Genomic DNA, 17,514 nt, shown 5'->3' with positions numbered 1-17,514 from the left:
TGAGGAGACCTATTGAGTCAAGTACATGAACATCGAAATAAATATCAATGGAAATAGTAGTTGTGGTACCCGTGCCAGTGGCACATGAAAAGCACTATCCGAACGTGGCCGATGCCAGCACCGCCTCGACTGGCTTCTGTGCCGGTGGCACGTAAAAAGCACCCACTACACTTACGGAGTGGTTGGCATTAAGAAGGGCATCCAGCTGTAGAAACACTACCAGATCAGACTGGAGCCTGGTGCAGACCCTGGCTTCCCAGACTCCGGTTGAACCATCCAACCCGTGCTAGCATGGAAAACGGATGTTAAACGATGATGATGATATGCCATATAAGTTTTGAGTACTCCCTCATTTTTTCAACAATTCAACACTGGGTGGTAGACTTAATCCACTGCCTTCTTTAACACGTTGGGTGCCTTTAGCAGAGTTCACTCTGTTGCAACCATTCAAGCCAAGTTTCCAGTGAGGATAAATTCATCTCTCCATCCCACTAGTCTAAATATATATCTATCGGGTACTTTGGTTACCGCATTTACAACCTTAAGTTTATATTAATGTTTATTACGAAATTCTCCCTACGATAAATTAAGTAAACAAGGAAAATTTTTATTAGGTTTCTATACATATCTACTACGTAATTATCTCCCTGAGAAAACAATAAATATGGAAGATTATTATTAGTTAATTTAAACAATAATTTTTTTTTATATCGATTAATTTAAATAAATAGAAGAGTTGTTGTATTGAAGATGCAACTATTTATATATTTTTTGTTGCAGTTATACATAGGGGAAGACTTAGATAATTATATACATATATATACACAACTATCTTATTGTTGTATGTTGTGGTGATGAGGGACTATCTTGGGCATGAAAGGGTTTCAATTGGTATGTGTTTGAGATGTAATGAAGTGGATTACTTGATTGTATTGTCTGTTAGATTGTTTGCGTTGTTTTTTAATTGTAATTGATGTATGATTGAATAGTTAATGCTCACACTCATAATACATACAGCACCTCGAAAGAGTCCAGAGGCTGGCTACCCGCATGGTTCATGGTCTCAAAAATTTGTCCTACGAAGAAAGGCTGAGGACGCTCGACCTTTATTCTCTTGAAAAACGCCGCCGGCGTGGTGATCTCATTCTCGCCCACAACATCATAAACGGGAAGTGTAACCTCTCGAAAGAGCTGTTCTTCACTCCTGCTCCGGAGCGTCGGCTGCGGGGTCATTCCGAAAAGCTCTACCTGCGACGATTTCATCTCAATCGAAGGAGAGGAGCTTTCTCCGTCCGGGTTGCGGATCCGTGGAACAAGCTGCCAGACGAGATGGTGAAGATGCCGACGACCGCTTTGTTCAAAGTGGCCTGAACTCTTTACATGAACACCACCCTGTACTTAACTCCATGTCCCCCTACATGGCCTTGCTATTTGCTTTTGAGCCAAATTAACTAACTAACTAACTAACTAACTAACATAGACATTTGAATTAATTAATCCAGCCATCCTATTACATGGAATTTTGTCTATCTTTAAACCATGACCCTGAAGGGAACTGTTATTGTGCATGTATATCAGAAAATGTATAAAAGTCGAAACAATTTGTTGGCCTTTTATGTTTTTTTTTATAATTGTTTGTTATAATTGTTTGTTTTACATGCCACCGGCACGTAAAAAGCACCCACTACACTCTCGGAGTGGTTGGCGTTAGGAAGGGCATCCAGCTGTAGAAACTCTGCCAGATCAAGATTGGAGCCTGGTGCAGCCATCTGGTTCGCCAGCCCTCAGTCAAAATCGTCCAACCCATGCTAGCATGGAAAGCGGACGTTAAACAATGATGATGATGATTATGATGATAATATGTTATATTATTATATTCATAGTATATCATAATATTATAATATAAATAAATTATTGGCCTGTCAATAGTATCTCTCTATTTCATTTATCTACAATTTATATATAGGGAGAGTTTACGAAAAAAACAAAAGACGAAGACAGGTGGTGTGCAAAACAAACAGATAACGCTCAGGAACAGAAAAAGTCTTTTACGTTTCGAGCCTACGCTCTTCTACAGAAAGGGACACAGAAAAAACAAGGAGAGAAAAAAATGTGTGTAGTGGCTAACGATCTATCATGGCAACTAGTGCCGGACAGAAGGGTCAAACACAGGAAGGAAAGTAGGGGAGACAACAAGGTAAAGATGACCCCTAACACAAAGGTGCATGTGTGTATAAGAGAGTTTGTATGTGCGTGTGAAAGAGAGCTGGTGGTCTGGACCACCTACTATAATATATATATATTATAGTAGGGTAGGCCAGTTTGTGGCATTACCTTGGGTTTCTCACTTATAGGGGGTTTAAGCCTTACAGAGTATCTTCAGACTCTAAACACTGCTAGCCTGAGACCTCTTTAAAGTGGTCCCAGGCCATCAGTGTTTGGGCGAACCTCATGAACCGGACTACCCCATTGTAATATTAATTGCTCTACATCTTAGAGTGTGTTTCTCCTCCAGATTTAAGTATTTCTACAAACGATATACATACACACACATACACATACATCAACTGTTTGTTTATGATATATATGTAAATATATATAAATATATATTAAAGATTGACAGCCTTACGCCTTCTCCTCTAATTTTTCTGTGAGTTCTTTAACGATTTCCTCATTGTTTTGTATGGACACTTCCTCCTTCTGTTTGAGATCTGAAAAAAATAAATTAATAAAATAGTGTCAGAGAGTAGTGGTTTACTCAGAGCAGTAGCAGGTTGAGTGAAGGAGAGTAACAGATATTGCTGAGGAGTACATGGCAGTAATGGACAAGTGGAATTACAATATCAAGCAGTGTCTACTCAGTACTCAGATATAAGTCAGTAGTAGGGTCACTACAGTGTAAAATGCTACCCTAAGGGCAACATTATCACAGTAGATGAGTTAACTCTGTAACTGTGAAATTAAATTTCATGGTTATTCTAGTAATGATGCGAAATATCTACCAAAAATTAGAAATGGTATTTTCTGCAAGTCACTTTGTCTCAATACAATTGACATGTCAGTAAAAAAAAAAAAAAGTTTCAGACATGGCATTCCTCAACAAAAAATAGACTGGTATCTAAAACAGTAAAGGTCAATGAAATTTTGAGTGGATATATCTGATTCCTGCAGAAGAAGGGTTAAACTAGACATAACCAGCCTAAATATTCTACCCATTTTATGTTCAAACCATCCAGATCTGGTCTCTCACACCTAACATACAATGTCATTCCAAAAATAAACAATCACATCATCGAAATCTCAAAACTCCAAGATAATGTATGATTAAGTCAAAGCAATGTGAACATATAATCCTTACATTTGACAAAATAATCTGAATGCTAAAGGATTAATGTAGTGCAGTGGATTACAAGTTATGATTTAGAACAGAAAACATTTTGCTGTAAGAAAAAAGACAAGGTATAGAGATTAACATAAGGATAAGTAGATAACAACACAATAGGTTTCTTATTTCTTTATTGCCCACAAGGGGCTAAACACAGAGGGGACAAACAAGAACAGACAAAGGCATTAAGTCGATTACATCGACCCCTGTGCGTAACTGGTACTTAATTTATCGACCCCAAAAGGATGAAAGGCAAAGTCAACCTCGGTGGAATTTGAACTCAGAACATAGCAGCAGACAAAATACCATTAAGCATTTCGCCCGGCGTGCTAACGTTTCTGCCAGCTCACCGCCTAACAACACAGTGGGTTTCTACACAACTGTGGGTGAAGAGAAAACTAGTGTTACTATACAGTAATATGGCAACATATTTCACCCTTCAGCATTTAAACCAGCTTTATCTGGCCAAAACATTCTTCCTATTTCATGTTCAAACTAGCCAGATCCAAACTCTCACCCCTTACTTACAACGTTCGTCTAAAAAATATAGTCACATAATTGCAATCTCAAGGCTACAAGATAAATTCAAAACAATGTGAATAAATAAACATTACATTTAATAAAATAATCTGAATGTTAAAGGGCCTAATACACAGTAATATAACTGGCACTTATGTTAACCCATTCTATTGTTCTGACCTAAGTTACAGAGCAACGTATCACTAAAGTGGTAGACTTAATCCACTGCCTGATCCTTGGGTTCTCTTAGCAAAGTTCACACTGTTGCAAGCTAGGTCTCTTAGAAGATAACTTCCTTTGTTACTTACCAACAGTCTTGGAAGCACTGAAAAGATAGAAGGGCATGGGTGCTAGCTACTTTTCTATCCCTGACTAAGAAATGAGGTTTTAAAAAAAAGAGGGGGGGGTAATGGGATGGTTCACTGAAATGGAATGGGCTACATTCAAGTATTGGGTTAGTACATAAGGGGTTACAACATAGCATTAAGGCACCAATGTGGCGGGTCAACATAGGCCAATGGTGCAATGAAGATCAGTGGGGAAACGGAATAGGAGCGCATTGAAGTTTGGAATATAGCAACAGTTTAATAGGCATGTGGGTCAATACTTAATAACAATTATATGGGAGATCATAAATCAGTGGGATAATTACATCAGGGAAACATAACTATGAAACTTTAAAGAATAGTAGAGGTGACATAGATTGGAGGTAGTACTGTAACCCATAGAACTGGTCCAACATATACTGGGGACAATAAAACAGATATCATATAGTTCTAAGTTGAAATTAGAGATGTTAGCATGGAAGGCAGATGTTAAATGATGATGATGATGATGATAGTGAACCAATACAGTTGGGGGGATAGCCCAGAGAAATGGGTGAACAGTGCAATAAAACCCAAACTTACCATTTATAGTTGCAGTCAATTCTTCAATCTGTTGTTGGAGTTCCTTGTTTGTCTGGTCCTTCTCGGTAGTGAGTTTGGATAGGGCTTGGTTGAAGACAACCTGTGTATAGATAAATAGGGAGAGTGGTAAATGTTGGGATACACAGGGAGGGAGATGCTGAGAGACAGCAACGAATTTGGGGAGAAACATGAAGTGGAAAAGAGATGTGAAGGGAGTACAGAGAGCATATGGAGGAAAAGACAGTAGAGAATGGTGTGGGAGAGAGATGAAAAGGTTGCTGATATGTATATAGAAAATTGTTACAGTGTGTGTCTACATACGTATGTATATATACACACACATACAGCTTCTCTTTCTCTCTCCCACATACACCTCAAAAGTTCAAACAGCAATATACACAAGACCTGGCACCACCAACAGACCTGGATTTCAAGTCTATTGCAATTCTTAACTTGTTCACATGAAGCTAATCTTAACAACTGGAACAGACACAAGGTTATTCCTAACATCTGGTATAAACACATGGTTACCTTTAATATCTAGTCTCAACATAAGGTTAACCCTTCCATCTGAGTTGAACACAAAATTAACCCTAACACTGACAACTAATCCCAGATGTATAATCAATACAATAAGTCAATAAATCCAATTAAAATTTAATTAAACATTTATCCTCCGAACTGACTTCTGACTATGTATGTCTGGAGTATTTTATCCCTTGTTGAGAGAAAACTTGGAGAAATTAGGGAGAACTTAAAAAGTATGAAGGCAAAAAATTGATAGTATCAAGAGTATATCAGACAAAATATATAGTTTTTGTACCAGTTCTTTATACTCATAAAGGTATCTAACTGACTTTTATTTTCCTTTTGAAATTCCTTGACAAGCACACAGCACTTGTCAAGAAAATCAGCCTGATGATTTCTTGATGATGGAAAGAAATGGAAAGAGGTGTGACTTACAAGAAGTGGGTCAACAGACTGGTCCCTACAATGCTCCCTTAACCATATAGCACTTAAACCAGCCATGCCCAGCCCAAATATTCTGTTTTGTATTCAAACTGGACAGATCCAGCCTCTCACACCTACCCTATATATCAATCACACTATCAAACACTCAAAGCTTTCAGATAATGCCTGACTGATTCAAAACCATATGAATAAATAAGTATTACATTTGACAGAGTAATCTGAATGTTAAAGAGTTAACCCTAACAGCAGCAATGGGTTCACTGAAAACAAAACTCTTGGAACAAAAAAGAGATCACTCATCCTTACCTTGTCTTAGAAAACGAATGTTCGATATAAAGTTGTTGACCTACCTGTTTCTCTGCTATTAAAGACTTCCTCTGAACATTGAGCTTCTCTTCGTATTCTGCCCCCAAACTGGCTCGAAGTTGCTTTAACTCTTGCTGGTGCTTTAAAGATTCTTCTTGCCTTGCCTAAGAGGGGACAACAGAGGTTCTAATGAAGGGGTCATTAACAGGATTAATTTTGCAGTCTGGAAACTTCCAGACAAATTAATTAGATTTAGCAAGAGTGGGGAAGGTGTTAAAGTTAGATGGAATTGTAGCAAAAATTAGACAAATAGCAAGAAAGAGAGAGAGAAGTGTATGTATGTAGATGTAAATGACAGAGCTGGGTTCCACTGCTCTGTCTACACTGGTGTCAGTTCAAATCTTCTTCCAATCAACATTGCCTTCTGGGGTTCAAGCATAAACCATTCCCAATAACCATTAAACTGCTTAATTTTTGAAATTGATATTGGACAACTGTTATCCCATCTAAAGAAATAACCTAGCATTTGTAGAGATAAATGCTTTATTACAGTACTTAGTGAGAGAGTGGAGAAGGAGGTGCTGGTCAATGAGTGCAAATTTATTTTAAAATAAATATTTACAGACATAAATATAATGGCTCAGGAACAAAGATTAAGAGATCAAATTTTAGTTAAAATAGTAATTTAAGTGAACTTAATAGTTCAGAATATTTCAACAACAATAATAATAAAAATGGTTTCAAATTTTGCCACAAGGGCAGCAATTTTGGGGGAGGAGATTAGTCAATTACATCGACCCCAATGTTCAACTGGTACTTATTTTATTGACCCCAAAATGATGAAAGGCAAAGTTGAACTCAGAACATAGCGATGGGCAAAATACCACAAAGCATTTCACCCGGCCTTAAATCAACAGTAATAAAATAATAACAATAATAATAGTTCCAAATTTTGGCACATTTCCAATAGTTTTAGAGGTGAGCGTAAGGCAATTACATTGGGAGGTAATAATTATCTCCACTTCAATATGGATTTGCACTGGAAACCAAAATGAGAGTTTCTCTCATGGTATCTACCACAGTATAGTCTGTTCTAACAGTACATCCACGTTTAAGTGGGAATAAATATTAACTTTCAGTATTTATACTGCCTCTGACATCAGTATATATTATATATCATCTACATTGATTCCAATGCTTAACTGGTATTTATTTTATCAACCCCTAAAAAGATGAAGGGCAAAGTTGGAATTTGAACTCAGAATGTAAAGAGCCAAAAGAAATGTCACTAAACATTTTGCCCAACGCACTAATAATTTTGCTTGCTTGCCATTATAATAATCCTTCCTACAACAGGCACAAGGCCAGCAATTTTGGGGGAAGGAGATAGATTAGATTGACCTCAGTGCTCAACTGGTACGAAAGGATAAAAAGCAAAGTCAATCTTGGTGAAATTTGAACTTAGAGTAAAATGCTAAACATTTGGTCGAGTGCAGGGATGACTGTGGAAGCTCGCTGCCTTATAATAATGCTAATAATAATAACAATAATAATAATGATGGTTTCAAATTTTGGCACAAGGCCAGCAATTTCGGAGAGGGGGTGAGTCGATTACATGACTTCAGTGTTCAACTGGTACTTATCTTATTGGCCCAGGTAGGATGAAAGATAAAACCCATCTCAGCAGAATCTGAACACAGAATATAAAAGACAGACGAAATGCCACAGAGCATTCAGCTTGGCATGCTAAGAACTCTGTCATTTTTAGGCAAAAAGCTTGAAATTTGAGTGGGAGGGGCCTGGTCAATTACAGCAACTCCAGTACCAGACTGGTACTTATTTCATCAACCCCAAAAGAATGAAAAGCAAAGCTGTGGAATTTGAACTCAGCGGGTAAAGATGGACAAAATGCCACTAAGCATTTTGTCTGACATGTTAAACAGTTCTGCCAGCTTGCTACCTTAATAATGATGATCCTTAAATCCTTAAAAATGTTTTAGCCCGAAGGCCGCGGCCATGCTGGGGCACCACCGCTGATGATAATTTTTGTTGTTTATCAAGATGGTAGATTGGCAAAATTGTTAAAACATTAGACAAGATGCTTTGCAGGATTTCTTCCTACTCTTTACATTCTGAGTTCAAAAATCAACTTTGCCTCTCATCATCCTGTGTTTGATAAAGTGCCAAGCAAGTACTAGGATCAATGGTATCAACTATCCTCCTTTCCCATCAAAATTTCTGGCCTTGTGCCTAAATTGAAAACCAATATAATTATTTCTGATACAGGCTCACATATTGGTGACTATAGAATCCACAATGTCATTAACAATACATAACTAGTATTAGCTTAGATAGGATTTGAACTCAGAATGTAAAGGGATATAAATATACACTCTAAGGTAGTTTTTATCTATTGTTCTACTGTTACTGCTATTTCATCTCAGAAATCCTGACCTAAAATTCTTTAGTCTTTGACTTAACCCTTTAGTGTTTAAACTGGCTATATCCAGCCCAAATATTCTATATGTTTTATATTCAAACTGGTGATAACTGGCCTCTCACACCTAATCTACACTGACATTCTAAAAATTAACAATCACATCACTGAAACCTCAAAAGCTATAAGATAATGCAGGATTAATTAAAAAGAATTTGAGTAAAAAAATATTACATTTAACAGAGTAATCCGAACACTAAAGGGTTAAAGGACCTGTAAGGTGAAAAACTTACATGGACTGACTTATGTCAGATGACATTCTAAACCTGAAATGCCAGTCAAAACTACACGAAGGTCACTATTTGTGGATGTGTATGCCATCGTAATTTAATGGTAGTTTCTTGAAGCCTGCTGAACAAACTGCATAGAGGATTTGTTTATAGTGATCGAGTGTTTGTGCTGCCTACAAGCTTACTCCCCTCATCAAATCAACACTGCCTGAACAGGTGCACAGTAATCACAGAGCAACATGAGCTGAAGTGTCTTGCTCAAGAACACAATGCACCACCCAATCCAAGAATTGAACCCATGATCTTACAATTGTGAGTGCAAACCCCTGGCTCAAGCACCTTCACTGCCACTGTCCATTAGAATTGTTATTGGGTAGATCCAAGCCAGCTTTGATCAACAGATCTATGGTGCACAGGGAGTCAGGTAAATGACTAGAGGATCTATGGTATACAGGTGTTTGGTTAAATGACTAGATGGTGTGATCAACAGATCTAGGGTACACAGTATGATCAGCAGATCCTTTTCTCAAAATATACCATACCTCTCTACCTTATGAAGAAACCAAACAGTATAGTGGATGTAATGCAGTGGTCTGGGTACATTGCTGTTGGTACTGAGTCTCATATAAACTATGATCAAAGATCTTCCAGCTGTGATTGTCCCATCTTTTATTTAGACACAGTGTGTGAGGCATCATCCAATGTTTTTCTTTCCTTCCTTTTCTTCGTAGAACAATAAATGATATGAAGGAGATTTGGCTGTTATTTCTAGCGAGTCAAAAACCACATAGAGGGCTTCATTTGTGCATGTGTTTATATGCATAATTCCATATTTTATGAATCTACCACAATTTAAAAATCATGTAGTCATCTTGAAATTTATTTTATTCAAAAAGAGAAATTTATATTTTACGTAAACTTTATTTACTTCATTGTAAAGTGAATTTATTAGAAATTTAAACAATGTGGTCTACATTGGAAATTCTTTATTTTCAGTAAGATAAAACTAGACAGCATATAAAGTATGTATGTGTAAAAATATATATTCACTAATAAGTCATACCCTTCATGTAACTTCAAATTGCATCTGGTTGTAGATCTCTGGTTCAGGAATAAAGAGTGTGGAATAAATAGTCTTGGCCACTATTGTTCCCAGGTCTGATCTGGAGTAGTAGCACTTGTCAGAGTCCCACCTATGGGTTATTGTTATTGTTTAGCAGGATCGTTAGTACGCTGGGTGAAATGCTTAGTGGCATTTTGTTTGTTTTCATGTTCTGAGTTCAAATTCTACCATGGTTGACTTTGCCTTTCATCCTTTCAGGGTTGATAAACTAAGTATCAGCAGTCAAGCACTGGGGTTGATGTAATCAACTAGTCCCCTCCCACTAAATTTCAGCCCTTGTGTCTATAGTAGAAAGGATTATCATCATCATCATCATCATGGCTATGTTCATGGTTATGGCACGATTTGATAAGTTTTCTCTTTCTTCATACTGGTTCGTTTTTTGGTTGAGTTTGCCATTTATTATGATCGATTCCTTTTTGCATTCGTTGGCATTATTAAGGCTTGCCTACCCATGCATGTGAAAACTGGATCCAACAGACTCTGCAGAAGAAACCTTTATGGTTCAATTGAGAGGAAGGCAACTTCAGCAATGCATTGTGAAGTGTTTGGAGCAAGACAAAGGCAAATGAGACATCTTGATCTTCAACCACAGCAACCACCTCTATCCCCAGTCATCTCGGCCTGGTCTTACCACTGGATTGAAGATGGTCATGGACAAGAGAGTGAGTTTGACGATGCACGACTCCTCTTCACTTTAAACAAAGTCAAAGGATGACTATATGAAAGAGGATATAAGTAAAGCGATGATACAGTATGTTTTTGTGGACAAGTTGTAAATAAATTTACATGTGTGTTTAATAAACATCTAGTCTCACTATGAAAACAGATCCCATGATTAAACCACAAAATTCTTACTGGAGAACAACTTGTCAAGCTTCAAGTCTTTATACACTCTTTCACCCAATCTACAGTCGCCAATTAATCTACTGATTTGCAGATGAACAAAAACACTGCTGGTTGTTCATGGCATTTTTCACTAGCAGCTATAAGCTTCTCTCTCTCTCTCTCTCTCTCTCTAAGGATAAGTAAATATTCCTTACGAGCATGTAAAGAATGGAAAACTATTTGAGTTTGTTTTCATCTCATCCTGCAGGCACAACCCACCCTGTAGTTTAATATTTACATATGATGCTAAATGTATTGTCAAACATAAATATGTAAATATATTTACAGCTTTTACACACACACACACACTCACTCACTCTCTCTCTCTCCCACTTAACTTACTGCCAGTGTATTCCATTCTTTATACAAACTTTGAAAAAACTGACAATATACACACACATTTATTGGGATGGTTTCTTTGTTTCTATATTGATATCTGTTGAAAATATCTTCAATATAGAAGTTCTAATGTAGGAGTGGAGCACAAATAACCACACTTGACCAAAAGCTGATCTCACACTAAATCATATACAATTTAATTTTGGTTAAAAACGTCATTTTAAGCAGGTATGTATATTGTTTTCTTGAGTAAAGACCTTGAATCCTACATCCTCTGTACTAACTTCCCTTTTTGAACACCCTACACTCATACTCCATCCATTATTCCTGGGAGGGTCATGGGGGTAGTGTTCACAGGTATCTCCTCCATAGGATCCTACCATGAGCAATTGTCATTACATTTCCCATCTGGATTCCCAAACAACTGAGACCATGGACATTACCCAGCCATCTCACTGTCGATCAATCCCCAGATCTGCCAAGTTGGCTTGGCTTCAAGAAACCAATTTGTGACTCATTCATAGTAACAGAGCTGTGACCTCACAATGCAGACAAGCAATGGCTTGACCTGGAGAGACTCCCTGATCTCTGAGTCCTACCCAAATAACAATACTCCAGAGATCCTTTTGAGGAACTCCATTTTGGCTGCTTGTATTCACGATCATACTTTGTTGGTTACTGTCCATTTCATGACCATAGGTAAGGACAGGCACGAAAACTGAATTGAAGATAGCATGTTTGACTTTTTTACCAATCTCTCCACTTCCAAGAATCACATGCTGGAGCTGGTCCATTACTGTGCCAGCACCTGCAATTCTCACATCAAATTCAGCCCTTGTTTCCTATTACTCATGAACATAGCTCCAAGATACTTAAACGTCTCAACTTGTCTCAGTGATGTTCCACTAACATGCAGAGTAGACTGGGAAAACTTTCTTGAGAGAACCTAGTGTCTCAACCTTCGCAACACTAATTCTCAACCATGCCTTGCTGCACTCGGCAGTGAGCCCGTTTAGTACATGCAGGAGAGTACCTTTCGAAAGCCAACCAGCACCATGTCATCTGCAAATATCAACTAACCAATCTACACCCACCAATCATGAGACAATTTCCACAATGGCAATCCACATGACAGTCCAGTTCATAAAATTTATGCTGACCCAAAATCAGTCTGTATAAATCAGTAAGAATTCTCAGTTACTCATATCAGTTTCTTTTCTCCCTCTCAGCAATGCACTCTGCACTCCTGGGTAACCACAAACATTACCACATGACTATCATCTATTAACTAATGTTATGATCTTACCTCCTGGCCACATACAACCAGCCTCATACTTCAGCCCAACAGTCTTTGAGTGAGGAGTTAGGCAACTGTATTGTTGAATCACTCATTAATTGCAGTAACTAACAAAACATGAAACAAACCTCTCTAAAGTTATCCTCTGAGTAACTGAAGATGGAGTTAGAGTCCTGCGGGGAAACATTAGTTCCATCTGTATTCAGTATCATATTTGACTGATTTCTCCACAAAAGGATTGTAAGTTTTTGAAAAGGGAAGTGCAACCCGTTTAGCTGTACCCAGATTCACATTGACAGTGTATATCTGCATTTATATAAAGTCTCTACACAGCAACACTCACACACACACCAATTCACCTCTCAAAACACAAGCACACATACATACACATCACCATCACACACACACACACACGTGTGCACACATACACACCACTTCACCTTCCAACAGATTTTAAACCCTAATTTTCTCTTTTTATTCTAAAAATATTAATCCTTTAATTTTGGGAGAGTTAAGATCCCTAGCTAACAGCTCCATTGACAGTTAACCCTTGGATGCTGGCTGTAATGATGAGGAGCTACTTAAAACAGATAATCACTAGCGAAGGGCTCATTTATGACAGATTCTGTTTTAATTCCTTGGGTAAGTTATAAATATTACATTCTGTAACAGTAGAGGGAGAGGAGAGTCAACAGTCTTCCTAAGCTCAACCCAATTGAATGTCATAGGGCACCATCTGAGGTTTGGCCTTACTAAAGGGGCTAAGCATGCATGATTCAGAGATGTAGAATCAAAATGAAACTTCAAGATCACCCAAACTCATTAACCAGCTCATTTTCAAGATGCCTCAGTAAATCAGTAAAGCAGTGCCATTAGTGATTTAAGGGACAAATTTTGAGATTCACTAAATATTAAAACAGTGAACAATTCATCACATAAAGCGGGTGCTAAGCAAGATTGAACCATCAACTGATGTTTTTTTTTACAATAATACAGCAAAGATAATTGATGGTTGGAGGGATGCCTTCCAGAGAGAAAGATTGTTATATAAACATCATCTGAAGCCCATAGACTTGTATACAATATTTCTATATTATACAAATATATATAAACGGCAAAATATCTGCGTGTGTGTCCTTTATACAAATCCACAATTATTCAGTTAGAGGGCTTGCACTTTCTATGGTCATTTAAAACCGTCCAAGGGTGGTCGTGCACATCTTTACATTTTCCCAGTCACCCCGCAAAGCCATTAAAAAATCAATAGAAGTGATTTTTGGTGAATTTTCTATCCAAAACTCAATCAAAATGCCCGAAACTTGATACGCCAATTGAATGCCAGCTAGCTGTATGTGATTGGTTGGAGATTTGGACAGTACTCGCATGTATGTACACACACACGCAGCTGTATATGCATGCACTAGCACTATGACCCAGCATTGCCGGGTCATAGTGCTAGTACAAATATATTAAAGTTCTTAAATAGGAGAGTTTAATGGAGAAGAGAGAAACTTTCAGAAAATTCTTAGAACAGTTTTGTTGAAGAATGGTTGTTCAACATTAGTGCAGGACCCCCTTAGCAGCATTATAGGCCTCCAGGGAAATCAGTGCACTTGGCACTTTAGTATTTACTTATTGATAGCATGCCGTAACATACATAGATCAGAATTGGGCCTCAGGGCAACTGCCCAGTGCATCCATGCCTTAAGAAAGCACTGCATGGATAAGCTTCAACTTCCAGGTAAGGAGTTCAAATAAAAGACCCACCCTCGAAATGGAGTCTAACTCTAGATAAGACCTGACTGAGCAGATCTCGGATCAAAGAATATTTTAGCCCTGACAAGTATGTCTTGATTGCATTCTGTATTAAATGTCTAATGGGTCCTTCCTTATTTAAGATCTGTACAACCACAAAGTTCCCACATTGACTTGACAGATCCAGCTTGGTCAATAGATTAGGATGTTCAGTTTCTCTGGATACTATGATAGACAACAACAGGAAAAACACCAACTTTATAGCAGCAATCATTCACCATGTTAATTAGTTAGAAAGAAGCATGGTTAATAAAAACACCAAAAAATGGCAAAAAAAAAAAAAAAATTAGTAAACATGCAGAACTAATTCTATTTTACAACTGCCACAATTTGCCGTCTCCTGTAACTCCTTATATTTTTCGTGTAATGGGAACTTTTTTGATTTTTTTTTTTCTTCTTTTATTATTATTATTTGCTGGGTCAAGAGGACAAGGGCAATACCCAGTGTCTTTGCAAGCCCGAGACAGGTGAGATTGATGTCATTAACATACTTGAAAATTTTAAAACTATATTTTTAATTGTTGTGGGAAAGATATGAGCAGGATGGGAACTCCAGAGGACTGATGTTCAAGGAAGGAAGGACTGAATACAGTGATTAATGTAGAGCTGGTGGAGGAGGGATTAGCTGGAGCTTTGCTAATGCAGCTATATGTGATATACCCAGTGCACAACGTAATAGGTAAGGCTTGAACCTATGACCTAGAGAGGTAGCAGATTTAATCCATTCATAGGTGACTTGTGACCCATAGGACTTTCTGAATGGCACACTTAACAAAAAATGACCATGGATTTTTTTTTAGTGGAGCAGTCTGCATGATGATGAGCCAAGTCTCATGTGGCTCTCTTGGAAAAGGTTGACTGCCCTGGTCAGCTCTATGGTCTGGTGTAACACCACCAGGTGGCCTTCAGAATGTTTTTCAAAGTCCACATTGTTGCAGATATTAGGACCCGGCCTCTAGCCTACAACCTACTAATTATTGATTCTTCCTATCACCTGTCCTATCACCTGCTTTTTCTCTTCTGACTAAATCCTAAAAAAAAAAGGTTAAAAAAAAAAAAGGAAAGCTATCTAGTCTGATGCCACATCACCTCAGTAGTGTGATGGAAGAATTATAGTGAATAATGATAGCAGTTACAGGTACACATGTGATGGCTGTCATCATCAATACTGGATTGAACCAGACACTGAACCAACCCCTGCCCTGCATACCCAACTACAGTGAGGTCACAATGACACAACAGTGGAGTAAGTGAACTAAAGAATTCTGTAAATGTTACAGTTTGTAGATCTACCCAATCATCACCAATCCTCCTGTACCTCCTTTAACATCCGTTTTTCCATGCTGGCTTGGGTTGGACAGTTTGACAAGAGCTGGCAAGCTGGAGAGCCGCACCAGGTTCCAGTTTAATTTTGCTCGGTTTCTACGGCTGGATGCCCTTACTAAGGCCAACCACTGTACAGTGTGTGATGGTGTTTTTAATGTGGGACCGGGACAAGCACTTATGTGACGCCAGCACATGGAAAAGACAGATGAAAGGTTTTTTTTTTGGTTTTTTGTTTTCTCTTCTTATTTGAATAACATTCCCATCTTAGCCAGTTTAGAGCCATGTGAGATGATGAGATGAAACCTGAGCTGCAAGGCTTTTTTTTTATGAAACAGAACCACAGACAGAACTGAGCTAAACCTTAACAGCTAACAACTAGGTGGACTGTATTCACTAAATAGTATCTATTCTGAGCTAGATGGACTGCACATCCTCATGGTAGCTATTTACAGGCAAGAAGACTGATTCACTACATGGTATCTTTTTATAGCTATGTGGACTGCAGGTACTACAGGGCATCTATTTAGATATAGATACATCTGTACCTACATGATAGCTTTTTTTGTTTTTCAGACTTCACACTCAGATGCTACAGATAGATTTCAGACACAGCTTGGTGGATTGTGCCAATGACTTCATCACAAACACAGTAGGACAGCAGAGAAAAGGGATGAAATCCTGACTTCATCTCATAACCCCTGACCTCAGCTCATTATTGCAATCTCATTGACCCAGGTGCAATCTTGGCAGTTGTAAATTAGAATAAGATTTTAAAAAAGTTAAGAATTGTTAAAAAGGGAAAAAATAAAATAAAATAAAATTTTAAAACAAAAATAAAGAAACAAAAGAGAACAAAAGATAACGAGTTTGCTGGCAATTGAGACCCATTCCTACACGAGGAATGACTTTTAATTTAATTAAACTCAACATACAAAATATAGTCTCGTTCAATTAAAAGAAAAAAAAACAAAACAAAAACGAAAAAAAAACATGCAAAGAGATTGGGGTAACAACAGCAACAACAATAAAAGGCCATTCTGGCATTTGATGGTATGGACAGTGGTCAGTTGAGATGTCTTCGTTAGGTGGATGTTGGGTCATCTCAGCAGACTTTTGGTTTCAATTTCTTCAGTTTTATCCAGAGATGATAGAGGAACATTAGTAGTAGTAACACACACCCAGGTGTGTGTACACACCTGGGTTGAGTAAATGCAAAAATGATGCAGTAGTGTGTGTGTGTGTTACAAATGTGTCTGTATGTAGTATAGTATAAAATACACAAAAGGTGGGGGCACAGTCGCCATAAACTTTGCAGTCCTCCCTGATTGTAAAACCTGCCCCTCCCACAAACAACCTCAATAAATAACTATTCACTCCTCAGATCAAATACTTCCATAGTAATTACTAATTAATTAAGATATAAATTTACAAAAAAAGTGGAAAGCAAGTGAGAGGGAGATCGACAACTAATCAACTCTCAGAATAATCTATATTTCAGCCAATCATATCACAGAAATTTACATCATAAACATATTGCAAATGTGAGGAGGTGGAGGAAGGGGTGCAGAGTTGTGTGGACTGATCCCCCACTATATTACAGGTAACAATGGAAAATGACCCTCCAGGAAGCCCCTTCAGATGACTAGAAGCAACATACTAATTATATTGAAGTGCTTACTTTTATCCCTGACAGTTCTGAGTTCAAATCTAACCACAGTCGATCTTGCTTTTCACTCCTCTAAGGTAAATACAATAAATACTCCTCATGGTCAACTGTCCACTATATTCCTTTTTACTATTTTAGCCATTTTTTATTTTATAAATAATAATAATAAAAATTATAATAATGGGTGTTTCATTCATCATCTTTAAACAAACCTTATTCAGAGGCCTTTTGAGTAGAATGGAC

General features: G+C 37.7%; 1 protein-coding gene across 4 annotated transcripts in view; it reads right to left on the bottom strand.

The window, feature by feature from the left end:
• LOC115215244 (RB1-inducible coiled-coil protein 1) overlaps positions 1–17,514 on the bottom strand; it is a 134,059-nt gene that overhangs the window by 8,459 nt on the left and 108,086 nt on the right. For all 4 annotated transcript variants that reach the window (XM_029784483.2, XM_036505384.1, XM_029784484.2 and 1 more), the window contains exons 17-19: positions 6,135–6,254; positions 4,813–4,912; positions 2,630–2,711 (exon numbers count right to left, since the gene is read on the bottom strand). In XM_029784483.2, coding sequence (XP_029640343.1) covers positions 2,630–2,711; positions 4,813–4,912; positions 6,135–6,254 — 302 coding nt within the window. The remainder of the gene's footprint in view (positions 1–2,629; positions 2,712–4,812; positions 4,913–6,134; positions 6,255–17,514) is intronic.

This window comes from Octopus sinensis, linkage group LG8, assembly GCF_006345805.1.
Source record: "Octopus sinensis linkage group LG8, ASM634580v1, whole genome shotgun sequence".
Taxonomy (NCBI): domain Eukaryota; kingdom Metazoa; phylum Mollusca; class Cephalopoda; order Octopoda; family Octopodidae; genus Octopus; species Octopus sinensis.
Note: the sequence above shows the minus strand (reverse complement) of the source record. Positions and strands in the feature narration are given on the sequence as shown.